At 55.0% G+C, this 25,663-nt stretch overlaps 2 protein-coding genes across 2 annotated transcripts; one reads left to right on the top strand and one right to left on the bottom strand.

Annotated features, from left to right (window-relative positions):
* The first annotated feature begins 22 nt into the window (after positions 1-22).
* NAPRT (nicotinate phosphoribosyltransferase) lies at positions 23-5,588 on the top strand. Its single transcript, XM_064154430.1, has 13 exons — positions 23-231; positions 1,288-1,415; positions 1,523-1,605; positions 1,766-1,896; positions 1,974-2,089; positions 2,168-2,361; positions 2,583-2,723; positions 2,885-2,969; positions 3,146-3,226; positions 3,917-4,019; positions 4,128-4,285; positions 4,505-4,612; positions 4,751-5,588. Exons 1-13 carry the CDS (start codon positions 45-47, stop codon positions 4,808-4,810), a joined length of 1,575 nt encoding a protein of 524 aa, XP_064010500.1. The 5' UTR covers positions 23-44; the 3' UTR covers positions 4,811-5,588.
* A 1,147-nt stretch (positions 5,589-6,735) lies between these two features.
* On the bottom strand, positions 6,736-24,970 carry LOC135181328 (ubiquitin carboxyl-terminal hydrolase CYLD-like). Its single transcript, XM_064154429.1, has 15 exons — positions 24,846-24,970; positions 21,768-22,238; positions 20,585-20,866; positions 20,353-20,422; positions 19,162-19,382; positions 18,187-18,340; positions 16,758-16,896; positions 16,025-16,135; positions 14,411-14,502; positions 13,210-13,276; positions 12,116-12,245; positions 11,619-11,727; positions 11,223-11,341; positions 9,751-9,970; positions 6,736-9,036 (listed from the first exon to the last, which is right to left on the bottom strand). The coding sequence occupies exons 2-15, from the start codon at positions 22,227-22,229 to the stop codon at positions 8,852-8,854; spliced, it is 2,361 nt and encodes a 786-aa protein (XP_064010499.1). The 5' UTR covers positions 22,230-22,238; positions 24,846-24,970; the 3' UTR covers positions 6,736-8,851.
* Between the last annotated feature and the right edge of the window lie 693 nt (positions 24,971-25,663).

Below are 25,663 nucleotides of genomic sequence, written 5' to 3'. Positions count from 1 at the left end.
GCTGCCGCCCGCTGCGCTGCCGCCGTGCCCGCGGCGCGGTGCCCATGGCGGGGCTGACGGACCTCTACCACCTCTCCATGGCCTGCGGGCACTGGCGCAGCGGCCGGGCGCGGCTGCCCGCCTCGGCAGAGCTCTTCTTCCGCCGCGGGCCCTTCGGCGGCGCCTTCGCGCTGGCCGCCGGCCTGGCGCAGGGGCTGCGCGGCCTGCGAGCCTTCCGCTTCTCGGCTGCCGGTGAGCGGACGGCGCCCGCCCCGCCGCGGCCTCCCGGGGGAACGGGGGGGGACCCGGGGCGAGAGGAGGCTCCCGCGGCTGCTGCGGGGCGCTTCGGGGCACCCGGTGGGGTAAGGGAGCAGCCAGGGGTCCTTTGAAGGGGGGCTGGGGAGCGAGGGACACCCTGGGAGCCTTTCAGGGGAGACCTGAGCAGCAGAGGGAAGCCTGCAGGCAGCTCCGCACGGGCGCGCTTGGAGCCAGCCAGGAACCGGCAGCGTGTTTGGAGGGGGACCTGGGGCCAAGCGGCATCCCCTGGAGTCTTTCGAGGGGACAGGGACCTGGGTGAGAGGGCAAAACTGCAGGAGACCTTTGGGGGGACAGGGAGGACCCCAAGAGATCCTTTGGGGGGAGCCTGGAGCACAAGGAGGGATCCTCAGAACACAGTGGGACCTTCAAAGTCCTTCAGGGGGCCCTGAAGCCAGGGAATGCCCCTTGGGTCCTTCAGGGGGGATCTGCACTGGGGGCAGGGTGACCCCTGAGGGTGTCCTACAGGAGAGAGGGACTCCAGTGGGACTTGCAAGGGGCATGGGCATCTCGGAGGGATCTGGGGGACAGGGGAACCCCTCAGGGGGTTTAAGTGGGACAGAGATATCTCAGAGGGATCTAGGGGACAGGGGAACCCCTCAGGGGGTTTAAGTGGGACAGAGATATCTCAGAGGGATCTAGAGGATAGGAGGACCCTTCAGGGTAACCTGCAGGGGCCGTGGGCGTTCCTCAGGGCGATGGGAACATCTCAAAGGAATCTGGGTGACAGGGACACAGGAAGGGGTGGATGTGGCCAGCCCTTAGAGGACACTGGGACACCCTCCAGGAGGACAATGCTCCCATGGACTGTCCCTCAGAGGAGACTTGGTGGGCCATGGTGCCACTTACACCTCAGTGTTGGTGGGTGCTGTGAAGTGTCCCCTGGACACAAGCTGTCACCCACCCCCGGCACAAGAGGCTTGGTCCCTCCTGTGTCACTACGTGGCTTGGGGAGCCACCAGCTTGGGTCACCACTGAGCTCTGCCCCCACAGACATTGCCTACCTGCGCTCTGTCCTGCCCAGCACCACTGAGGAGGCCTTCTTTGATTACCTGGCCACCCTGGACACCTCGGAGGTGACAGTCTCTGCTGTGCCCGAGGGCTCCGTCGTCTTTGCCAGGGTGGGACACTGCTTGCTCCCCTTCCCTGCTTTGGAGGAGGTGCAGGGCCAGCAGCTCTGATGTCCCAAGGGAGGATGAGGACATCACCACTTGGTTGTGCCCTGCAGGTCCCGTTCCTACAGGTGAAGGGGCCACTGCTGGTGGTGCAGCTGCTGGAGACCACTTTGCTGTGCCTGGTCAACTATGCCAGGTAGGACACATCCTGTTGTGGTCCACTGGAGTCCCATGGTAGTCCCTTCCATGTCCTCATGCAGCTGCTGAGCTGAGGGTCCTGGAGCTCCTTCCACCCTTGGCTGTGTGCCGGCGTGACCTGCATTGTTTGGTGTGACCCATCTCTTCCTCCTCCCCAGCCTGGTGGCTACCAATGCCACTCGCTTCCGACTCCTTGCTGGCCCAGATGTGAAGCTGATGGAGATGGGGCTGCGGCGTGCTCAGGGGCCAGATGGTGCCCTCTCGGCCTCCAAGTACTCCTACATCGGGGGTGAGTGGTGACCCACAGTGTCCCATGGCACCATGGCCACCTCATCACCCACATGTCCCCTCTGTCCCTTCTCACAGGCTTCGACTGCACCAGCAACGTGTTGGCAGGGAAGCTCTATGGCATCCCGGTGCGCGGCACCATCGCCCACTCCTTCATCATGTCCTTCACCACGCTGGAGGAGGTGCAGCCCCGGGTGAGCATCACCGCGGGGTGGGGGCGAGGTGCCCTGGGGTTGCCACGGGGTGTGTGAAGTCCATGTCTTCCTGTGCAGGAGCTGGTGCCGTTGGCAGGTGGAGACCCAGTGGACCTTCCAACATTGGCCGAGTCGTGGCTGCAGCAGGTGTGTGAGCTGCTTCAGACCCCCCTGGAGAAGACGAACCGGGGCGAGCTGGCTGCCTTCCTCTCCTACGCTGTCACCTTCCCACGTGACTTCCAGGGGCTGCTGGACACCTACTGTGTCAGGAGGTGAGAACATCAGGTTCTCGCCACTAGGGTGGCTTTGCCACCATGGTGGAGGGGATGACCACATCCCTCCTTGCTTGGTGGCCTTCAAGCAGAGAAATTTCAACCTGGGGAGCATTCTCGTGCTTCGCTGTAGCTTGGCAGAGGGCTTGAACCTGCTGTTGGATCCATCCTGGGTCCTTGTCCCACCAAGCAAGAGATGGTAACCTTCTCACCCATGCCAGGAGTGGCTTGCCCAACTTCTGCGCCGTGGCGCTGGCCCTGCACCAGCTGGGCTACCAGGCCATCGGCGTGCGGCTGGACAGCGGCGACCTGGCCCAGCAGTCCAAGGAGATCCGCCAAGTGCTCCGAGCCTGTGGTGCTCAGTAAGTCCACCTAAGTCCATCACCGCACCTGGGCTGGTTGCCACTGGTCACCAGCTTCTCCACCTTGGGCGCCTTGTCCTGCTGTGGCGGGAGGCCTCACAGCTTAGGAGGGTGCTGTGAATGGAGATATGGATCCACCTCAAACCCCAGGTCCTCCCCAGCTTCCAGGTGCCCTGGTTTGAGACCATCCCCATTGCTGTCAGCAATGACATCAGCGAGCAAAGCCTGGAGAGGTTAATCCAGGAGGTGAGGTGGCTGCTGCCGGGGATGTGAGGGCACGTTGGCTTTTGGTGGGTTTGGGTGGGACAGGTGGACACCAGGCACCTTCAGGCAGAGCACTCTGAACTGTCTCTGTGGCTCTGGTCACAACACTGGTGGTAGGGCTGAGCCACCGCTGGCCTCCATCTTCTCTTCTGCACCAGGGGAGCGAGGTTGACATGATCGGCGTCGGGACACACCTGGTGACGTGCCCCCTGCAGCCATCGCTGGGCTGTGTTTACAAGGTCAGTGGTGGTGGCAGCTCTGTCCTGCTCAGCTTTGGGGACCACCTGGTTTCTCCCAGGCTTTGGATGGCAGGGGCTGTGCAGTCAAGGGGGACCTGGCCCTGAGGGATCATGCTGCGAGGGCAATGGCATCAAATGGTTTGGGCTGGAAAGGACCTTCAAAGGTCATCTCATCCAACCCCCCCCACCCCCAGTCACCAGGGACACCTGAGGTTGCTCAGAGCTCCAGCCAACTTCACCTGACTCAAGTCCAGCTTTTCACCCACCAGCAGCTCCCAAGTCCTCCACATGGCTGCCCCCCCAGCCTGCAGTAATCCTGGAGGCTGCCCCAGCCCAAGTGCAGGACCTTGCCCTTGGCCCTGTCCCTGTTGAACCTCATGAAGTTCACATGGGCCTACCTCTCAAGCCTGTCCAGCTCCTGCCCCTCTCTTAAGGGACTCAACAGGTATCATCTGCAAACTACCTGGAGGTGGCACCACCATCTATGTTCTCCTTGGCAGGTAGATGAGAGCACTGCAAGAAGCTTGCAGGCAGGAGATGGGATGTCCACCTTTGGGGTGGCTTGAGAGGGTTGTAATGATTTATTCAGCTGGTTTGTGTTGGTGGCTTCCCCACCACGTGGAGTGGGACAGAGGACAAAGGTCAGCAGCAGCAGTAGGTGACAAAAACCAAGGTGCCCATCTCCTGCAGCTGGTGGAGGTCAATGGCTCCCCCTGCCTGAAGCTCACAGAAGATGAGGAGAAGATGACAGTCCCAGGCACCAAGACCATCTATCGGCTCTTTGATGCTGCTGGTGAGTTGGGACACCTTTGCCTCAGTGCTGTCCTGTTGACCTGCTCCATAACCCTGTCCTTGATGATGTCCCTCATACCTGCTGTCCCCTAACCTGCCATTCCTGCAGGTCACCCCTTCATGGACCTCATGGCCTTGGAGGAGGAGCCTTCACCCCAGGCAGGCCAAGAGCTGGTGATCCGTGTCCTGGGGCAGCTTGGGGAGACCTGTAAGGTTGTGGCCGCCACCGTGGAGCCGCTCCACCGCACCTACCTCAGGGATGGTCAGGTCAGGGCAGCTCTGCCTTCTGGGGCTGGGGTGCTTCCCTGCGCTGGGTCAAGCACTAAGGGTAGCATCGGGACCAAAGGGATAAACCTCAGCGTGCCTTGCCCAGGCACCTGGATGCCATCCTGGACATGGTGGCATCAAAGTCCAGGCTGAGGCTGGTTCACTGGGGATTTGGGCTGGCTGGAACTCACATGGCCATGGTCATCTCCTTCCCTGCAGCTGTGTGAGCCGCTGCCCAGCCTGCCAGAGGTGAGAACCCACGCTCAGGTGTCCCTCAGCCTGCTCAACCCTGCTCACCGCCGGCTCCATGACCCTCAACCCTACCCAGTATGTCCACCTCTTGCTGGGCACTACCAGTGCACACCTGAGAGCATGGCCCTGGTGGCTTGAGCAAAGCACTGTGGCTCCACCATGGAGCTGCAGTGGGGAGCAGACACTCACTGTCCCCTCTTGCTCCTGTGCCAGGTGGCCATGACAGAGAGGCTTCACCAGCTCCTTACCAAGCTGCAGGAGGCCAGCCAGTGAGGAGGTCCACACCTCACATTGTGCCAGCCTGGGACCAGCTTTTCCTCCATGCTCTTCTGAAGACCAAGTGACTAACTGGGAATTGATGGTTGTGATGTGGCTGCTGTGTGGTGCTCATCTGAGGACCTTGCTAGAACTGGAGGAGCACCCTGAGGTCCCAGTAGCAAAGCTGGGCACAGAGGGATGGGGCAGAATGAGGTGGGAGGCAGCTGTCCCCACATCTTCTGGAAGCAGTGGTCCTTTCCTGCCCTCCTTGGTGGTCCTACCAACCCTGTGCCTTATGCTGTGGCAGCTCTTGCTCACCTTGGCCGCCCTGTCAGCCCTTTGCCTTCTGCTATGGCAGCTTTTCCCCATCTTAGGGGGTCCTACCAACCCTGTGCCTTCTGCTGTGGCAGCTCTTGCCCACCTTGGTGGCTCTGTCAACCCTGCACTTTCCATGATGGTAGGCCATGATGAAGATCTAAGACCAAGAGCTTAACCAGGACCAAGAGTTTGACCAGGACCAGGCCCCCTAACCTGGAAAGAGCTTTCTTGTACCCTCCACTTGGGTCCTGTGAACACCTGTGGCAGAAGGACTTTGCCTTTCATCCTCTGGATGTTGACTCTGGCCACATCTCATCACCTTCCATTTTGTATGCAGTCCTTAGGAGTTGGAGGCCAGCTTGAGGTTGATGCCTGCACTCATAACCTGATGTTCCTGGAGGAACTAATCCCAACATTAGCTTCATCCTAAGCAAAAAGCTCCCCAAAATAAAGGTCTTGACCTGCTGCAACCCCACCCCTAGCTGCCCTGCTCCTTCTGAACCCTGCTTGCCTTCAGGTTAAACTTCAGCATCCCTCACTTGATAGTTTAGGCCTGAATCAAGCTGGAGTGAAAAATTCAGAGGTGACCCATGAGAGCAGCTGAGGGTGTCCCCAGCAGGCAGCATGTGGCAGCAGGGGACTTTTAATGGTTGGATTTTATGACCTTAAATGTCCTTTCTAACCTGAATGATTCTGTGACCCTAATTCTAGAGGGCAGTTCTGGTGTAGCTCCATGTCCCCACAGTGATTGTCTGAAGGCTCCTGAGAGGGTCAAGAAAAGTTGCATAGAATGGTAGCAGGGGAAAACCTGCACAGATTGAGTCTCCCACATGGATTGTCTCCAGTCCTGTCCAAATCTGTACCAAGGACAAAGCCAATCCTGTTCTCCTGAGAGACAGAACTGAGGCACAGTGAGGAAGTGCCCTGTGAGATGCATCTCAACAACCCCAGGAACAGAATCCCAGCATGGTGGGGGGTGGGAAGTGGAAGGGACCTCTGGAGATCACACAGTCCAACCCTTCAGCTAAAGCAGAGTCACCCACATCAGGTTGCCCAGGATCACAATGTCCAGGTGGGTTTAGAAGCTCTCCAGAGGAGACTCCACAACCTTTCTGGGCAGCCTGCTACTGGGCTGCAAGCCAAGAGGCTTCTCGTGGAACCTCCTGGCTTCCAGTTTGTGCCCAATGCCCCTTTTCTTGTCACTGGGCACCAATGACAAGAGTCTGGTCCCAGCCTCCTGTCCCCCACCCTTTAGCTTCTGCTGAGCATTGAGCAGATCCCCTCACACGCTGCTCTTCTCCAGGCTCAACAGCCCCAGGGCTCTCAGCCTGTCCTCACAGAGATGCTCCAGGCCCCTCAGCACCTTCACAGCCTCCACTGGAGTCTCCAGTATTTCTCTCTCTCTCTTGAACCGGGGAGCCCAGAACTGGACCAGCTATGGCCTCACCAGAGCAGAGTAGAGGGAATGGAGAACCTCCATCTGCTGGCCACACTCTTTGTCGCCCACCCCAGGATGCAATTTGCCTTGCTGGCCACAAGAGCACACTGCAGATTCATGGTGAACTTGTCCACCAGCACTCCCAGCCCACCAGCCCTGCCGCAGCTTTTCACACCCAACACTCTGACCATGGGAAGTTTACTACTCAAGGGAACATTTTCAGAGCAGAAGTACCAGAGATACAAAAGCCCAACCCCTGGTGTACCTGAGGACATTGTCCTGAGCTCTTTGGAGAGAAGGGAAGAAGGAACAACAACAACTTCAGGTAGACAAAGAAAGGCAGCAGCACCCTCCAGGCCTCTCCATGGCCATAGAGGATCGGCCAGAGGTCAGTAAGTGCAGAAGCAGGAAAAGAGTTAACCCAGCCTTCAGATGATCCATTGCTGGATCTGCCACCATCTCTCCTACCCCTAGAAAGGTTTGTCAACCACTTGTGCTTTGACTTGGTCCAAGACCACTTTGAGTATTCCAAGGATGGAGACTCTGTCACCTCTCTGGGCAACCTGTGCCATTGCTTGCCATCCTCACAGCAAAGAGGTCCATCCTGATGGTCAGAGGAAACCTCCTGTGTTGTGCCCAGAGCCTCTGGTCCTGTCATGACACCATGGAGAAGGTCCTGGATGTCTTCTTTGTGCGCTTCCTTCAGGTGTTTACAGACATTGATGAGGTCCCCCCATGAGCCTTCTTCAAGGCTCAGGGGTTCCAGCTCTTAGCAGTCCCTTCACTATCTTCACGGCTCTTTGTTGGGCTCTCTTGTAGTGGAGAGCTCAAAACTGGGGCCAGTACCCCAGTACTGGTAAGGTGTGGCCTTACCAACGCTGAGTAGAGAGGAAGGATGGCCTCCTTTGACCAGGCCACTGTTCACCTTCTGTACCATGAAAACAACTTGGTGTTGAGGCTCAAATGCTCACCAAGGCCAGCTGGAAGCTGGACAGCAGCGCTCTCAAACCTTAACAGTCTGGATTTTCCAGTCACCAGCTGGCCTTTGTGGCCACCATGTACCAAAGGACACACCAGAAAGCTGATAGTACAATTGAGCTGCTGAGATCCCAGCTGGTCTCACAACCCTCCAACAATCATCCTACACCACATCCATCACATGGTTCAAGCATGTGACAAAAAGAGGGGGAAACAGCAAGAAGATGGTTTGGGCTGCACGTTTGGAACTCCTGGAGGTGCCCCTAAAAGTGCAATATCAGTGCAATATGGAGTGTGGGCAACTCATCACACTGACTTCTCTAACTCCATGACTGCCTGTGGTTAAGGGCAGAGAATCTCCATCTGGATGACTTCACCAGTTCCCACCCAGAGACCCCAGGCCACAGCAGAGAAGCCCAAAGTGCTCATTTTTAACACTTTTTCCTTCAAAGGTCTGATTTTGGTCTCCAAAATGCCTTCAAAGATGGGACAGGAAGTGCTAAAAGTGAGGTTCAGTGACCTCATCACATAACAATAGTGCAAACAAGAGCAGGCACCATGAGGCCATCTGCTGTTCCTCTGATCAATCTTCCAGTTTTGTTCCTACCAAAAAACCATGGGTTTGAAGCATCTTTGAAGCTCAAGAGATCTCCAGTTCACCTCATGGTTAAAAATGAGAGAGGGTGGCAGGAAGTGCTGAAGAAGGGGAGACAGCTCAAGGACCCAACTTGATATGGGTCCTAAACGCCACAAGACAAATCCTTGCCCTGACCATGGTGGGTTTAGGTTGAAGGTTGGACTTGATGATCTTGGAGGTCTCTTCCAACTGAAATACTATGATTCCACAACTCATCTCTTAACCACACCAAAAGGTCTTGGTTTTCTCATTCCACAAGTGAGGGTGTCTTAATAAGGTGAGGTGGTGGTTTCCTTGTGCTCTTTGAAATTCAAGGAGGATGAACATGGTTTTGGTGAGATGTTGGTCCTCGGCTTTGGAGAGAAGAGCTGCCAGGGAGAAAAGGATGTTGAGGAGGACTCTGAGGTAGGACAGAGATTCCTGGGGAGGAAGGAGGGTGGAAGTTACGGAATGAGAATGAAGTTGAGAGTCCAGATCTGCTGGAAGTACAAAGTACCACTTGGTAAGACCAAGAACACATCCAGACAGGCTGATGTGGGCAACTTGATAGCAGACGCTGGAGGAGGTAAGAAGAACCAAGCTTGATGCACCTGAACTTGTCTGCCTTCACCACCGATGAGATGTGGAGTTGATCCAAGCTCCTGTTTGATCTCTCACTACTTGGTGGCACCAGACCCAGGCAGTGTCACTTGTAAAGGGACATCTTCTTGCTCTGGTACATGTACATGTAGGCATCACAGAAGAGGCGCTTGGCCACTCCATCCATGTCCCGAGGTTGCTCCAGGGCCAGCACGGCCAGAGGCAAGTCCAGGTACTTGGCCACTTCAGGGCAGAGAGTCACAGTGGGAATGTTGAAGCCATTTTCACCACCTAAGCCAGAAAGAAGGAGAAAGGTCCAAGTGAGTTACCTAGAGACGAGAACCCACAGATCAAGTGGGACCTGGGACTGTTTAGCTTGGAGGGGAGATGACTGAAGGGATCTTCTCAACACTCATCAGTATCTAATGGGCAAGTGTCAAAAGGGTGGGGTCAGACTTTTCTCAGTGGTGCTCAGTGACAGGACAAGGAGCAATGAGCACAAACTGGAGCTCAGGAGGTTCCATCAGGAGAAACCTCTTGGCTTGGAGGGTTCAGAGCCTTGGAAGAAGCTGCCCAGAGAGGTTGTGGAGTCTCCTTCTCTGGAGAGATTCCAAGCCCATTGTGATCCTGGGCAACTTGCTGTGGGTGCTGAGGGGGTTGGACTGGAAGATCTCCAGAGGTCCCTTCCAATCCTCACCATCCTAGGATTCTATCAATGCTATCACTCAACAGTAACACAGCTGAGGTCTGGAGGCCAGTGAAGTAGGGAAGGGCCCACGTTGCAGCCAGCTGCAGCTGGATGAAAGCACCAGGAGGAACTCACATGTGCTTGGCACAGCCATAGTCTTCTCTAGGGAAACAGGGTCCAGAGAGAGCCTGAACTGTGTAGGGGCCTTCAAGGGGAAGTTGGATGGACCATGTGAGCACTGCAAACCCTGCCTGCTGCCCAGCACACAGCAGGCAGCGGCGCCCAAAGCCGAGCCTAGCAGCGATGCTCTCTCTCACCGTGCCTGTCAGCCATGCTGTCGAAGAACATCCAGTGCTGGCTGCCGGGGCCGTACTTCACGAAGGAGACGTAGTGACTGGTCTCGATGCAGAGCACGGCGAAGAGCTCCAGCTTCTCGCGGGGGACCTGCTGGCTGCCACAGGCCTTCCTGCTCTGGAACTCCTCTGGGACGTGCAGCCGAGTAGGCTTGTGTGAGCTGCGGTGGTGGTGGGAGTGAACCTGCGGAGATGAGGGCGGGGTGGCACCACTGAGCGGCCAGAACTGAACCCGGCTGCGTTCTAACAGGGCCTGACAGGACGAGACAAGCAGTGGTGGCTTGAAACTAAGGAGAGGAGGCCTGGGCAGGATGGAGAGTTGCAGGACAATAACCTCATGAAGCTCAACAACGGCAAGTGTAGAGTCGTGCAGCTGGGGAGGAACAACCTCCTGCACCAGTACAGGTGAGGGGTGACCTGCTGGAAAGCAGCTCCAAGGAGAGGGACCTGGGAGTGCTGGTGGACAAGTTCATCACGAGCCAACAATGTGCCCTTGTGGCTAAGAAGGCAAATGGTCTCCTGGAGTGAATGAAAGAGGAGTGTGGCCAGCACATGGAGGAAAGTTATCCTCCCTCTCTACTCTGCCCTGGTGGGGCCACATCTGGAGTTCTGGGTCCAGTTCTGGGCTCTGCAGTTCAAGAGGGAGCTCCTGGAGAGAGTCCAGTAGAGGCTCCACAACTACTGAGGGGCCTGGAGCATCTCTGTGAGGAGGAAAGGCTGGGAGCCCTGGGGTTGTTTAGCCTGGAGAAGAGCAGCCTGAGAGGAGATCTGCTGAATGCTCAGCAAGAGCTGAAGTGTGTGAGGCAAGAGGCTGGGGCCAGACTCTTGTCAGTGGTGGTCAGTGGCAGGACAAGGGGCAGTGGGCACAAACTGGAACCCAGGAGCAGGCTGCCCAGAGAGGCTGTGGGGTCTCTTTTTCTGGAGGACTTCCAAACCCACCTGGGCATTGTGATCCTGGGCAAGCTTCTGTGCATGACTCTGCTGGAGCAGGAGGGTTGGACTGGATGATCTCCAGAGGTCCCTTCCAACCCCCACCATGCTGGGATTCTGACTTTGACTAAATCTAAGGACAAAATTTTGTACACCAATGTTGGTGAAACACTGGCCCAGGTTGCCCAGGGAGGTGGGAGATGTCCCATCCCTGCATCCCATTGGAATGGGCTGCCCTCCCATTGGAATGGGCTGCCCTCCCATTGGAATGGGCTGCCCAGGGAGGTGGTGGAGGCACCGTCCCTGGGGGTCTTCAAGAAAAGACTGGATGAGGCACTCAGTGCCATGGTCTAGTTGACTGGCTAGGGCTGGGTGATAGGTTGGACTCGATGATCTTGGAGGTCTCTTCCAACCTGGTTGATTCTATGATTCTATGAACCATTCCAGGTCAGGTTGGATGGGGCTCTGAGCAAGACAAGACTTGAGGAGCAGCCAAGAGGAAATACCTGTCTGGAGCAGGAGCTGCAGAACTGCTTCAGGCCTGTAGCTGAGAACATCTTGTCCTTGAAGCACTCTGAACACTCCAGGGTGGCAACGTCACCACACACACAGCACTCCCTGGGACCTGCAGGGACAACAGGGGATGGATGGACCTTCTCTGGGTCTCACTTGAAATCCAATTCATTGTGCCCAAACTGACATTCAAAGAATCACATCCTGATCCCACCTCTCACCTGCACATGGAACAACCTCCACATCCTGATCCCACCTCTCACCTGCACATGGAACAACCTCCACATCCTGATCCCACCTCACACCTGCTCACAACTCAAATTGGTGAGAGCCATTACCTGGTGGCTCACAGTCCCAGCCAGGAGCTTTACCACAGCCAAAGAACTTACTGTCAAGCAGCAGATCTGTGATGTCCAGCTCCAGGGAAGGAATGATTTTACTGAACATCTTGTACTCCTTCCCAAAACGTGGCATCTGGATAATGAAGCAAGAAGGGATCTGGGAAAAGAAAGAGAAATGAGTCATCCTGCCAGAAGGGACAACCTCCAGAGGCTCTTCTGTCTCCACGGGACTAAAGACCTTCTGCTCTGGGCATTCCCAAGACAAACTGGCAAAAGGAAAGGCAAAGCCCTCACCCCAGTCCCCCTCAGATTCCTCATGACCTTTCTCTTCTGGCTGCATCCTAATGTTGTCTTAGGCTGATGGCTGGACTTGATGACTTTAGAGGTCTTTTCCAAACCAAACAATTCTATGATTCTATAGATTCTACTGATCAGCAGGGTTGGATGCAAGACCAGACCCACCACAACCTCACTGGCAGGAAGAAGAACGTTGGTGGAAGCAAGAAAGAGGCAGCAGAAAGCAGGAAGGTGGTAGCTGGGCTCACCTCCACTAGCTTCAGCTCGGAGGATAGGAAGGAACGTTCCACTAACTGCTGCACATCAGGTACCACCAAATCCTCCTGTTTGTCCATAAAGATCTGGTAACAGTAACAGTCCTGCTCCTGGCCTCCTGACCTGCAAGGAGTTGGGTCATGGGGGTTGCTCATGTGGTGGAACAAACATCTCAGCTCCTGGAGGACATACCGGGTTTGTCCTGCAAGAAGTGTCTGGGCCCAAGGCATCAAGGGCTGCTTGGTGAAACACAAAGCAATTTGTCCACCCAGAACTATGTGCCACGAGGGCACAAGCTGCATCTTCAGTCTCACTACCCCTCAAGCAAAACTCAAATTTCTCCTTGCTGGTGTAAATTTTGAAGGCCACTGTGCTATATTTGGAGCAGACTCATTTTTCAGCTGGAAGATCTACTTATAACTGCACCTACAAAAGCCACCAAGCAGAACTGGCTGCATTCAGGAGGTGAGTTGTGTGCAGAAGACCTCCCACAAGCCCGCAGAGAAAGGATTTCCTTCAGCTGACCCTCTGCAGGGGAGCTGAAGGACAGAGTCCTCTTTGTGCTGGAGCCTTTTGGAGCACTCCACGATCTACCAGCTTGGCTGATGTGCCAACAAAGATCCACAGAAACCCAACAATCCCCTTCTATGTGGCTATTTTTGGCTGCCTTCAGCCTCTCATTGTCTTTGTAGAGTCCTAAAAAACTGGGACTGCATCCATGGACTGTCTGGTTGAGAGGCTGCAGGGTCTGAGCCAACTTGAATGTCTGGACACCACCCAAAAGCATCTAAAGGCTGTCAGATTCTGCTGGCTCCACACTGAAGTTGGGACACTATGTTTCTTAAACCATTGCTGTCTCTCCCTGAAGATGAGACAAGTTTTTTATCACCATTTTATCACCTTCAGGGAGAGCTTAGAAGTGTCCTGAATGTGTCACCTGAGAGAAGATGACAACAAGCAAGATCACATGGACAGCAGAGAGGAGCTGTAGCTCCAAAGCCTGTATGAGAAGGTCCAAGTCACACACAGAGTTTGTGAGGTGAGTGACCAAGGAGGTAAATCAGGTCACTTTGAGGTGGGAACTTACTGGAGTCTCAAGAGCGGTTCTATTCTTAGGATCTGGTGCATTATGAGAGTGAGGAACTCCTCAGGATCTGGAAGGGTGAGAGAGACAAGCACAGGTCACACACCACCAGCAGCAGGTCACACCACACTGGTGCCCTCACACAGTGCACTCTTGCAGAATCCCAGCATGGTGGCCTTAGAAGGAACCTCTGGAGGTCATCCACTCCAACTCCTCTGCTAAACCAGGCTGCCCAAGATCTCAATGTCCAGGTGGGTTTGGAAGCTCTCCAGAGAGGGAGACTCCACATCTCTGGGCAGCCTGCTCCATGGCTCTGAACCCTCCAAGCCAAGAGGTTTCTCCTGACAGAACCTTCTGGGTTCCAGTTTGAGCCCACTGCCTCTTGTCCTGTCACTGGGCACCACTGACAAGAGTCTGGCCCCATCCTCTTGCCCCCCACCCTTCAGCTCTTGCTGAGCATTGAGCAGATCCCTTCTCAGGCTGCTCTTCTCCATCCTACACAGCCCCAGCGCTCAGCCTTTGCTCACAGAGATGTTCCAGGCCCCTCAGCAGCTTTGTAGCCTCTGCTGGATTCTTTCCCTCTTGAGATGGGGAGTCCAGAACTGGACCTAGAACTCCAGATGTGGCCTCATCAGGGCAGAGTAGAGAAGAAGAACCTCCCTTCACATGCTGGCCAGGAGACCATTTGCCTTCTCGGCCACAAGGGCACATTGCTGGCTCATGGTGACCTTGCTGGCCATCAGCACTCCCAGGTCCTTCTGTGCAGAGCTGCACCCCCTCACCTCTCCAGCCACAGGACTCTGCACTTGCCCTTGTTGAACTTCATGAAGTTCTCCTTCCCCATCCCTCCATGCTGCCCAGGTTTGGCTGAATGGCAGCACAGCCTGCTGGAGTGTCAGCCACTGCTCCCAGTTTGGTGCCACCATTACAATCCCACCACACCAGCATTATCTCAGAGACCTTACTGGACACTTAGAGCCAACACCAAAAGTGAATTGGAGACAATCATAGAAACTGAAAATCCCCTCCCAGTGACAGCTGCCAGCAGGTAGAGACCCACCAAATTCCCAGCTTTCCATCAGACTTTGGGACAAATTCCAGCCAAGTCTGAAAAGCTGGGATTATGGAAAATGTGTCAGTGAGGGGCTTGGATGAAGCAACCTGAAGTGAAGCAGCTTGAGGAAGACCCCAGAAAGCACCTTACCTTTCTCAGCATTGGTGAAGCTGGAACACTGCCCCTTCTCTGTCAGCTGCTCCCTGAGGTGCATCACGCTGCCAGCATGGACAAAGCCAGTCCTAGGAGGAAGCAGCTGCAGGTGACCTCTCCAGTGATCAAAACATTAAGGAGTCACAGAATGGTTTGGAAGAAAGCTTTGAAGGTCATCTAGTTCAACCCTCCTGCAGTCTGCAGGGACATCTTCAGCTAGAGCAGGTTGCTCAAAGCACCAAATAACCTGACCAGGGATGGTTCCAAGGATGGGGCATCTACCACCTCTTTCTGGGCAACCTGGGCCAAGGTCTCCCCACCCTCACAGTGCAGAATTTCCTCCTAATACCCCATCCAAATCTCCCCTCTTCCAGCTTGAAACTATCACTCAGTGTCCTATCACCACAATCCCTGATGAAGGTTCCTCCCTATCTTTCCTGTAGCCCCCTTTAAGTCTTGAAAAGCCACCAGAAAGTCTCCCTGAGCCTTCTCTGCTCCAGACTGAACAACCCCAGCCTGGCCTCACAGCAGAGAGCAGCCAGTCCTCCTATCGCTCCCGTGTCCTCCTCTGGCTCCACTCCAACAGGCCCATGTCTCTGCTGACGACTCCAGAACTGTCCCCAGCATTGCAGGCCAGGTCTCAGCAGAGTGCAGCAGAGGGGCAGAATCCCCTCCCTCCCCCTGCTGCCCATGCTGCTGGGTATTGGCCCAGGGCACAGCTGGCTCTGGGCTCACAGTGCTTGGTGCCAGCTCTTGTCCAGCTTTTCAGAATCCCAGCATGGTGGGCTTGGAAGCGACCTCTGGAGATCATCCAGTGCAATCCTTCAGCTAAAGTAGTGGCACCCAGAGCATTTTGCCCAAGGTCACAATGCCCAGGTGGGTTTGGAAGCTCTCCAGATAAGGAGACTGCACAACCTTTCTGGGCAGCCCACTCCAGGATTCCAGCAACTTCACAGGAAAGAATATTCTCCTCATGTTCAGGTGGAACCTCCTAGGTTCCAGTTTGTGACTGGAGCCCTTTGTCCTGTCCCCGGGCACCAATGAGAAAAGACTGGTCCCAGCCCCTCGCCCCCCCACCCCTTAGCTCTTGCTGAGCATCGGGCAGATCCCCTTCCAGGCTGCTCTTCTCCAGTCTAAACAGCCTCAGGGCTCTCAGCCTTTCCTCCTCACAGAGATGTTCCAGGTCCCTCAGCATCTTCAGAGACTCCAGTGGACTCTCTCCAGTAGTTTCCTATCTCTCTTGAACTGGGAAGCCCAGAACTGGACCCAGGACTCCAGATGTGGCCTCCCTTGGGCAGAGTAGAGAGGGGGCAGGAGAACCTTCCAGCTGCTGGCCACACTTAATGCACCACTCACCATTGCCCTTCTTGGCCACTAGGGCACATTGCTGGCTCATGGTGAACTTGTTCACCAGCACTTCCAGGTCCTTCCCCACAGAGCTGCTTTCCAGCAGGTCACCCCTCACCTGTACTGGTGCAGGGCATTATTCCTCGCCAGCTGCAGGACCCTACACTTGCCCTTGATGAGCTTCATGAGGCTCCTGTCGCCCAGCTCTCCAGGCTGTCCAGCTCTCACTCAACAGCAGCAGCACCTCCTGTGGTCCATACTCACTTCCGGAGCGGGGTCACAATCTCGTCCCGCAGAATGCTCTGGACATTCCGGTCACACAGTGGGAAGGGCCTGAAGAGCATGGAGTCCACCACGGATGTACAAGAGAAGAGGCTGTGAAAAGAGCAGGAGGGGTCTAAGCCTGATGGGCGTGCAGCGAGTTAGAGCCAAACATTTGTGCCTGGTGACATTTGGTGGCTTTTCCTTCCAACACTCCATGCATGCAGTTAGGAGAGAGGTGAGAGGCAAAGTGTCTCCACAGTGAGAGCAACCACGTCTGGGCCAACTAACACTGGTGGTAAGCAGGGACACAGCTCAGAGAGAGACAAATCTTGTACTTTGCAGCCAAAACTGCTCATGGAGGAGGCTCCAGAGCCTTGTCCTCACCAAATAAGTGCAGCAGAGTGAAGCTGGGACCTCCTGGGTGCTTGCTTTGAAACGTTTCCAGCCATTACCTCCACTGACAGAGTCACCATGGTCCAAGTGCAGAGAACGAGCACCTCTCGGTGCCCTGTGACAGGCACAAGGGTACCTTAGGTACTCAAGAGGACCACTTCGGGGCTTGAGAACCTCAACCGTACCAGGATGAGATCAAAAAGCAGCAAGTGTTGAGGCTGCATCTCCACTGCTCTACACTGGGTAGGCTTCCAGCAAGTCTGGAGGTACAGGGGACTGCTGGACACTTCATGAGGGCTTTTAAGAGTTGGACAAAGGCTCCACCCAAGCAGGTCCTTACCTGAAGAGAGCTGCATCCATGTAGCAGGAATTACAGTGGCCTTGGATCCCCTTCATCCGCCCTTTCAGGACACGCACTGCTGCCTCATCCCTCAGAGGAGGAAAACTATCTGGAGCCTGGGGAGGCACCTCTTGGTCTCCTGCAAGAGAAGAAACAGAAGCAAATCCCTTTAGCTTCCCAACTTTGTGCTTCCCTGATGCCCCAGAAGTCTGCTCAGATGTCACCACCTGCCTCTGCTGAGACCCAACCATGCTGGAATGAAGACCTGTCTCTAGTAATTCATCTACTGAAAAGAAAGATCAAACCTAACCATCTTTCCTTCCAGGCTGGATCAGTGGGACAAGGCCAATGGCATGAGGTTGAACAAGGTCTTGTAATGACAGGATGAGGAGGAATGGGTTGAAACTGGCAGAGGGGAGAGTTAAACCAGATGTTAGGAAGAAGTTCTTTACAGTGAGGGTGGTGAAACACTGGAACAGGTTGCCCAGGGAGGCTGTGGCTGCTCCCTCCCTGGAGGTGTTCAAGGCCAGGTTGGATGAGGCCTTGAGCAACCTGTTCTAGTGGGAGGTCTCCCTGCCTATGGCAGAGGGTTGGAACTTGATCTTTGAAAGCTCTTCCAACTAAACCATTCTGTGGTAAGGCCAAGTGATGGATCATGCACTCGAGTCACAACAACCCCATGAAGACTCCAGGCCTGGGGCAGAGTGGCTAGAAACTGCCTAGTGGGACAGGCCTTTGGGGTGCTGGTTGACAGCAGCTGAACATGAGCCAGAGTGTGCCCAGGTGGCCAAGAAGGCCACCAGCAGCCTGGCTTGGATCTGCAATAGTGTGGCCAGCAGAACTAGGGCAGGGATTGTTCCCTTGAACTGGGCAGTGGTGAGGTCTCACCTCAAATCCTGGGATCAGCTTTGGGACCCTTACTCCAAGGACACTGAGGGGCTGGAGCAGGTTCACAGAAGGGCAATGAAGTTGGGGAAGGGTCTGGAGAACAGGTCTGGTGAGGGGCAGCTGAGGGACCTGAGGTTGTTCAGTCTGAAGAAAAGGAGGCTGAGGGGAGACCTGGCTCTCTACAACTCCCTGAAAGGAGACTTGAGACAGGTGGGGTTGGTCTCTTCTTCCAAGGAACAAGTGACATGACAAGAGGAAATGGACTCAAGTTGCACCAGGGTGGGTTTAGGTAAGACCAAAGGAACAGTTTCTTCACGGAAAGGGTTGTGAGGCCTGGCCCAGGCTGCCCAGGGCACTGATGGAGTCTCCACATCACCAGAGGGCTTTGAAAGGATGTGGTGCTGAGGGCCATGGTTTGGTTGTGACCTATCAGTACTGGGTTAAGGGTTAGACTCGGTGATCCTGGAGTCCTTCCCAACCTTTCCGATGCCATGGCAGCGTTCCCGTGCCCCACCTCAGCCCATCTGCTGAGGGAGCTCACCACAATGCCCCAGGCTCCGCTGGCTGCTGCGCGACCACTGGAAGCGGACGTCAGGCTGGCAGGACTGCAGCTTCACGAAGAGGCCACGCTTCGGAGGGCAGTGGAAGTAGTACTGGCCCAGCCACTCGCCGTCCGTCACCCCCTTATCTTCATCCTGGGCAGAGAGCACCAAGGGACAACATCAGAGGAGGCTGTCCACGAGCGAGGTGCCACCTCCAACATGGCCATTTCGTATCTCAAGAGCACTGCAGAAGTGTGGTCCTGTTTCATTGGCTGTTTCCACTGATTCTGGTTGTTTGGAACCCACTGATGATTGTTCCACCTCACGTTACCGTAACATCACTCTAGAAGAGAGCCCTCAGCATGAAATCAAACAGAACTGTTTAGGTTGCAAAAGACCTTCAAGATCATTGAGCCCAACCATCAACCCAACACTGCCAAGTTTACCACCAAACCATGTCCCTCAGCACCTCATCTACACAGCTTCTATATGCCTCCAGAGATGGGGACTCCACCCCTGCCCTGGGCAGCCTGGGCCAAGTCTTGACAACCCTTCCCATGAATAAATTGTTCATCACGTCCAAACTAAACCTACCCCGGGGCAACCTGAAGCCACTTCCTCTTGCCTTATCCCTTACTCCTTGGGAGAAGAGACCAACCCCCACCTGGCTCTAACCTTCTGTCAGGAAGTTGTAAGAGCCAAAAGGTCTCCTCTCAGCCTCCTTTTCTCCAGGCTCAACAACCCTGCTCCTCAAAAGACCTCCATGACCCTCCACCAGCTTCACTGCGTCATCATGCCATACTCTCCTCCCCAGCTTCAGGAAGGGCACAATCATGTGCTTGACCTCAAAGCTCAGCTCTGACACCTCAGAGACCCAGGCCACGCTGTGAGATAAGAGCTGCAGACTTTCAAAGCTCAGAGCAACCCAAACCTGCCCGTTCTGATGCATGATGTCCCCATGGGCTGCTGCTTACCAGTTCCACTCCTGCCATCTTGTGCTTGATCTGGGGCAGGTAGCCCAACCAGCGGATGATTCCGGAAACCTGATTTCCCTTATCCAAGGTGATCTGGACCATGGAGTTGACCTCCAAGGATGAAATCCAACTTGGACACTCCTCACCACTCTCACTTATCTCATGTTTCATTTGGTTTGGGTGTACCAAGCCCACGTTGGACACCACTGGTGAAAATAAACCTAGGGGGTGACAAAATGATGGGTGAGGGAGGAAGTCAACATCTGATGACACATTTGGATCTCAACTCACACTAAGTCAGGTCTGTTTTCAAATTACAGACCACATGGACAGGGAAGAAACTGAACACCAGAGACACAAGGTGTAATTCCCAGTGGTATGACCAAACTGGTCTACCAGGACAATCCTGCTCCTTGTTTTCCTGCTCAAGACTGCTCACTCCAACTTCTTGTTGACACGGGAGCTAATCTAACCCTTCTGAGAGCCATGTTTGGCTCCTGAAATGACAGCAGTAGGGGTGTTGTTACCCAATTACTCCCCTCAGGATGGCTGTGAAAGCTCTGTGGGTGTCTTCTGAAGGCATCAGAGAGGTTCTGATAATTAGTCTCAGAATCACAGATTCATTTTGCTTGGAAAAGACCTTTAAGATCACTGAGTCCAAACATTCTCTCAACTCTGCCAAAGCTGGTGCTAAACCACAGCCCTCAGCACCACATCTCTGCCTCCCTTCAACACCTCCAGGGACGGAGATTGAAGCCCTTCCCTAGGAAGCCTGTTCCAAACTTGAATTTCTCTTGGAGCAGACCAAATGCTGACCATTCATTGTCTTAAAGAGGCCATGGTCTTGTCCAAGAACTCAAAACATCCTCTCCAAATCTGTCTGGCATCAGGAGGCAGCTCTTGCTCCACCTTCTACAGCTAAATTAAAGACTTTGAACCCAGTGGTGTCTTCTCCTGTAGGAAATGTCTCTTCCCTTCCATGAGACTCTTCTGCCTCGTGACTGGGTAGACTCAGTTTTAGTTGCCTATTACAAAGTTTTGTCTAGAAGGTGAGACATTTCCATGGACCTTCTCTGCCTCTTGATCAACTGAGCTGGGACTAGCTGAAGCTTTTGTGGGATTTTTAGTTTCATAACCCTGTAGAGAACAAAAGTGAAACCTCCATGAGATGTCTGGTGACAAACAACATACTTTGCAAGCTTTCCTTCACAATGGAATCCATGGGGATTTCCCGGAAGATGTCTGTTGTTCCTTCTTCTTCCTGAAAGGGGAGGAAGATCTATCAGCTCCATCTGTGAGACTCAGGAGAAACCCTGCAATATCAACTAGTATTTCAAGGTCTGGCAAGTTTTTTGTCTCTTTGATGTCCCACCAGAAGACAACTTGGTTTGAAATCCTCCCTGAACCCCGAGGCTGCTCTTACCGGGCAGACTTTAACGAACCATTGGGCTCCCTCCTTGTAAACTGCCATGGCTACTCCCTTGGTGAGGACCTCGTCCACGTAGAAGCTAACTGCATCTCCCACTTTCACAGGAACATTCTCCACTGTGTCCAGTTTTGGTTTCTGTTTCATGTAGTCATCATCCACTATGGGACCAAACTGGATTCTGTTAAAGGGCAGGAAAACCCCACAGTTCCTCTTGCACTTGAAATACTCGGTGCCGTGGTAGGAGCCATCGCTACGTCCTTTGTTTTCACCCTCACCCTGGAGAAACACCAAAAAAAGAGACAAGGTGAAAACAGGCAACTTACTTTCACAGCATCGGTTTGGTTGGCAGAGACCTTTAAGATCACAGAGTCCAACCTCCAGCCCAGCACTACAGCACTGCCACTAAACCATGCCCCTCAACACCACGTCTACAGGGCTTTGAGAACGCTCCAGGGATGGAGACTCCTCCATTGCCCTGGGCAGCCTTGGCTAGGCCTTCACAACCATTTACATGAAGAAATTGTTCCTCACGTCCAACCTAAACCCACTCTGGGGCAACTTCAGTCCACTTGCTCTTGTCCTATTACTTGTTCCTTGAGAGAAGAGACCAACCCCACCTCATTCCAAATTCCTTTCAGGGAGTTGTAGAGAGCCAGAAGGTCTCTCCTCAGTTTCTTTTTCTCTAGGCTCAACAACCCCTGGTCCCTCTCCCACTCGTCACCAGACTTGTGCTGCAGACCCTTCACCAGCTTCCTTGCCCTCCTCTGAACCTGCTCCAGCCCCTCAGTGTCTTTTTTGGAGTGAGGGGCCCAAACCTGATCCCAGAACTTAAGATGTAGCCTCACCAGTGCCCAATCCCTGCCTTGGTCCTGCTGGCCACACTACTGCAGATCCAAGCCAGGCTGCTGGTGGCCTTCTTGGCCACCTGGGCACACTCTGGCTCATCTCCAGCTGCTGTCAGCCAGTACCCTCAAGGCCTGTCCCAATAGACAGTTTCTAGCTACTCTGCCCCAAGTCTGCAGCCTTCGGGTAGTTGTGACCCGAGTGCATGATCCTTCACTTGGCCCTTTAGAACCTCATCCCACTGACCTTGTCCCATTGATCCAGCCTGGCCAGATCCTTCTATAGAACCTTCCTACCCTCGACATTGACTTCTCCCAAGCCTTGTCCACTTCACCTGTAGCTCCACCCCGAAGAAGCAGGGCGCCAGCACAGCCGAGCTGTTCCTGCAGGTGCTGCCCACGTAGCGGATGACACCAGGGAGATGCTGCCGGTCGATCTCCACCATCACCTGTTGGCCCGGCACTGCCCGCAGAGCTGCTTCGAGGCTCAGCCTCTCCAGGAAGTAGTTGAGGCGCTCGGTGTGGCTGCCGATGGCCAGGAGGAAGGCTGCGGTCTCCTGGCGCACGGGCTGGAGGATCTCGATGTTGACGGTGACGGTGGAGCTGTCGTCCAGCATGATGACCTTCAGGAAGCAGGCCGGGGGCCCCTCGCTGGAGAAGTTGCGCAGGTAGCTCCTCTCGCTGCAGAAGCACATGTTGCCAGCCTGGAAGTACTTGCTGCCGTAGGTGCAGTCTTCTGTCAGGATGTAATAGCAGTTCCCATCTCCTGCTGAAGGCAGGAGGCTGCTCAGCATCATTCCTCTGCTCTGAGAGAAAGCAAAGAGGCACATCAGTGAGGAGATGATCCTAACGGTGGGCACTAAGTTGCCCATGAGATAGCAATCTGCTCCTCTGGCCAAGATGACCACTGGGGTCCTGGGATGCATGAAGAAGTGTGTGGCCAGCAGGGCAAGGGAGGTTCTTCTCTCCCTCTACTCTGCCCTGGTAAGGACACATAGATGGGTCCAGCTCTGGGCTCCCCAGTTCAAGAGACAGGGAACTACTGGAAAGAGTCCAGTGGGGGCTGGGAAGATGCTGTGGGGCCTGCAGCATCTCTGTGTGGAGGAAAGGCTGAGAGCCCTGGGGCTGTAGAGCCTGGAGAAGAGCAGCCTGGGAGGGGATCTGCTCAATGCTCAGTAAGAGCTGAAGGGTGGGGGATAAGAAGCTGGGCCCAGACTCACGTCGGCGGTGCCCAGTGATAGGACAAGGGGCAGTGGGTGCAAACTGCACCCAGGAGGTTCCATCTCAACATAAGGAGAAACTTCTTTCCTGTGAGGTCAGAGCCCTGGGGCAGGCTGCCTGGAGAGGTTTTGCAGTATCTTTCTCTGGAGAAATTCCAAACCTACTTGGACATTGTGATTCTGGGCAACCTGCTGTGGGTGGCCCTGATCTAGCAAGGGGTTGCATGGATGATTTCCAGAGGTCCCTTCCAACCCCCCCCATTCTGGGATTCTCAAAGCCTCATGCAGTTGAGTTTTCATCATCTGCAACGACAGAGATCTCACAGCCTCCCTGCTCCCTTGTTCCAGTGGTTGGTCATCTTCATGCTAGGCAAATAAAAATTCATCTAACTTAGGTTTCCCACACTGCTGCCTTTCCCCATTGCCTCCTGCCCCCCTGCTGTCCACCCAAAGGATGAGTCCAGCTCTGTCTTCTCTACTAAACCCTTCTGGTAGGAAGTTGCCCAGAGCAGGAGCTCACCTGTCCTGTTCTCTACAAGGCCAGAAATGCCTCATTACATTCCACCCCCTTCTTTCTTCTCACAGAAGTAGGGCAAAGACTCATCTCTGTTTAACTTCTCCTGGACCTGACTGTTCTGTTCCAACCCAAAGCCAGGGGTGAACATGGAAATATCCTGCAGGTAGACAGAAGCTGGCCAATACTCAGAAAACAAGAGGCATGCCTGTTTCTAGGTCGTGGACAAAATTAAGGAAGTCAAAATGATGCCTCCACGCTGGGCCTCCTGGTAGAAGTTTGTTAGAAGACTGAAATGGTCAGAAAAGAATTGAGAGGATGCAGTTAAGGGAAGTAGAAACATGCTCGAGGCTTTGTGGCAGGAAATCCAAATACAGTTGGGGTGGGTCTGGAGGACAACACAGGCAGAACTTGGGCAGCAAGAGTGCAGGGAGCTCCAGGCAGAGGAAGGTGGTGCTCCTGGGAGCTTCACTGGTGGCTCTCACTGAGAGAGCTCAGTTTGTATGAAAGAGAACCTGAGGGTCTGATCTCCAAACCCCACAAAAAATCCCGGATCTCCTCAAGCAGGGTTTGTCAGTGTGGCTGACTCCACCACAGCCACGTAGGCAGAGATCCAACAACCAAAAGCCTACCACAGTGGGTCAGACCACACTCCTACTCCTCCCTTTCTGCCAGAGGGACTCAGCACCATTCACTCTGGCGTGACCAGCTCAAAGTCACGGGGTGACAACTGTGGCGAGGCTCTGCTATGAGCTGGGAGGTGACAGTGGAAGTGGAAAAAATCCCTCATTTCCCATCCACACAACTTGCTGCTGGGGGTTGGCAACTCAGCTGGCAGAGCACAACCTTGAAATGCTGTGAAATTAAGGGACAGAATTAAAGTGTAACACTCTGTGTCCCAACCCCACCCTGATCAACCTTCCCTTTTTAGCCGCTTTATTTCCCTCGTGTCTTTAAAGTTCTCTTGCCACAAGGGATAAAATAAACCTCACTCGGTGTTAAATCTGCCAGAAAACCAGAATAAATCATTTTCCTCGGCAAAACCCACCAGATAAACCATTTCCCTCACCAAACCTCAAAATCGAACTGCTTTCCTTATCCAAAGCCCAGATTAAAGCATTTTCCTCATCAGAAACCACCGTCCTCCTAACAGACAGACACACACCCCGAGAACAGACTCTTTTTCCTCATAAAACCTCCAGGAATAAACGGTTTGCCTCGTAAAAAAAGCCAAGAATCACCCCTTTTTCTTTACACAGCTCACGGATAAACAGGGGTTTTACTCCCTCGTTAGAAGATCAGTAATCAAGCATCTCTGCAGCACACAGCTCCCCCGGTGCCGTCCCAGCTGAACAGAAATAAGAGCACATCCAAGCCAGCCTGGGCTACCTGTCCCCGAAACCTGAACGACTGTGCGGAGGGGAACATGGAAAGCACCACAGAGTGAAAATCGACGCCAGACTGAAGCGAAATGACAGCAGTAAAAGTGAGGCTGGGCTAGAGGAAGGGTCTCCCAGGGCTTAGCCCTAAGCTAGTGGGGAGCTGAGATGACCCCAGAGGGGCCGTGGGGTGCCAAGGTCCAGGTAAAGGCCTCGCTATGGGGCGATGGGGAAGGCGCAGGGGGAAGCCGAGGTGAGGGGGACCCCAGCCAGGCCGTCCTCGTCCCCCACAGCTCTCACCGTCTCTCGCCGCAGCCTCGCTCCCGATCCCTGTCCCGACCCCGGCGTTGCGCCACCAGCGGGCAGGCGCAGCGCAGAGCGGCGCAGCGCAGAGCGGCGCAGCCACAGCGCCGGCACTTCCGGCCCGCCCCGCTGCGGCCCGAACGGCGAGAGGCGGAGGGTGACGAGGGGAGCCAATGGACGGAGCGGGGCGGCACGGGGGCGGAGCGGGTATGGGGTGCAGTGGCACGGCGGGGTGGGGAAGGAGGGGGTATGGGGTGCAGTGGCACGGCTGGGTGGGGAAGGAGTGGGTGTGGGGTGCAATGGCACTGCGGGGTGGGGGAGGAGGGGTGTGGGGTGCGGGGTGCAGTGGCACGGAGGAGTGGGGGAGGAGCGGGTATGGGGTGCAATGGCACTGCGGGGTGGGGGAGGAGGGGTGTGGGGTGCGGGGTGCAGTGGCACGGAGGAGTGGGGGAGGAGCGGGTATGGGGTGCAATGGCACTGCGGGGTGGGGAAGGAGTGGGTATGGGGTGCAATGGCACGGCGGGGTGGGGGAGGAGCGGGTATGGGGTGCAATGGCACGGCGGGGTGGGGGAGGAGCGGGTATGGGGTGCAATGGCACGGCGGGGTGGGGGAGGAGGGGGATGTAGGGCTCTGCCCCCTGCTGGACGCCGGGGGTACTGGAGGGTCTCTGCAGGGTACGGTGGGGCTTGGTGCCGTGTTCCCTAGTCCCGTGTCCCCGTAGCCCTGTGTCTCCATGGCCTGGTGTCCCCTAGTTGCGCGTCCCCATGAGTTTTTGTCCCCTAGTGCTGTGTCTCCGTGCCCCATGGGCCTGTGTT

This window comes from Pogoniulus pusillus, chromosome 14 (genome assembly GCF_015220805.1).
Source record: "Pogoniulus pusillus isolate bPogPus1 chromosome 14, bPogPus1.pri, whole genome shotgun sequence".
NCBI classification, from domain to species: domain Eukaryota; kingdom Metazoa; phylum Chordata; class Aves; order Piciformes; family Lybiidae; genus Pogoniulus; species Pogoniulus pusillus.
Note: the sequence above shows the minus strand (reverse complement) of the source record. Positions and strands in the feature narration are given on the sequence as shown.

What these genes read in the sequence shown, in the direction of transcription:
- LOC135181328 (XM_064154429.1), bottom strand. Translation starts at nt 22,229, where the DNA reads ATGATGCTGAGCAGCCTCCTGCCTTCAGCAGGAGATGGGAACTGCTAT. An exon ending in AGATGGCAGGAGTGGAACTG is followed by an intron (nt 18,341 to 19,161) that starts GTAAGCAGCAGC and finishes CTCTCTGCCCAG; the next exon opens with GATGAAGATAAGGGGGTGAC. An exon ending in CACAGATCTGCTGCTTGACA is followed by an intron (nt 11,342 to 11,618) that starts GTAAGTTCTTTG and finishes TTGTCCCTGCAG; the next exon opens with GTCCCAGGGAGTGCTGTGTG.
- NAPRT (XM_064154430.1), top strand. Translation starts at nt 45, where the DNA reads ATGGCGGGGCTGACGGACCTCTACCACCTCTCCATGGCCTGCGGGCAC. An exon ending in CTTCCGCTTCTCGGCTGCCG is followed by an intron (nt 232 to 1,287) that starts GTGAGCGGACGG and finishes CTGCCCCCACAG; the next exon opens with ACATTGCCTACCTGCGCTCT. An exon ending in TCGGCTCTTTGATGCTGCTG is followed by an intron (nt 4,020 to 4,127) that starts GTGAGTTGGGAC and finishes CCATTCCTGCAG; the next exon opens with GTCACCCCTTCATGGACCTC.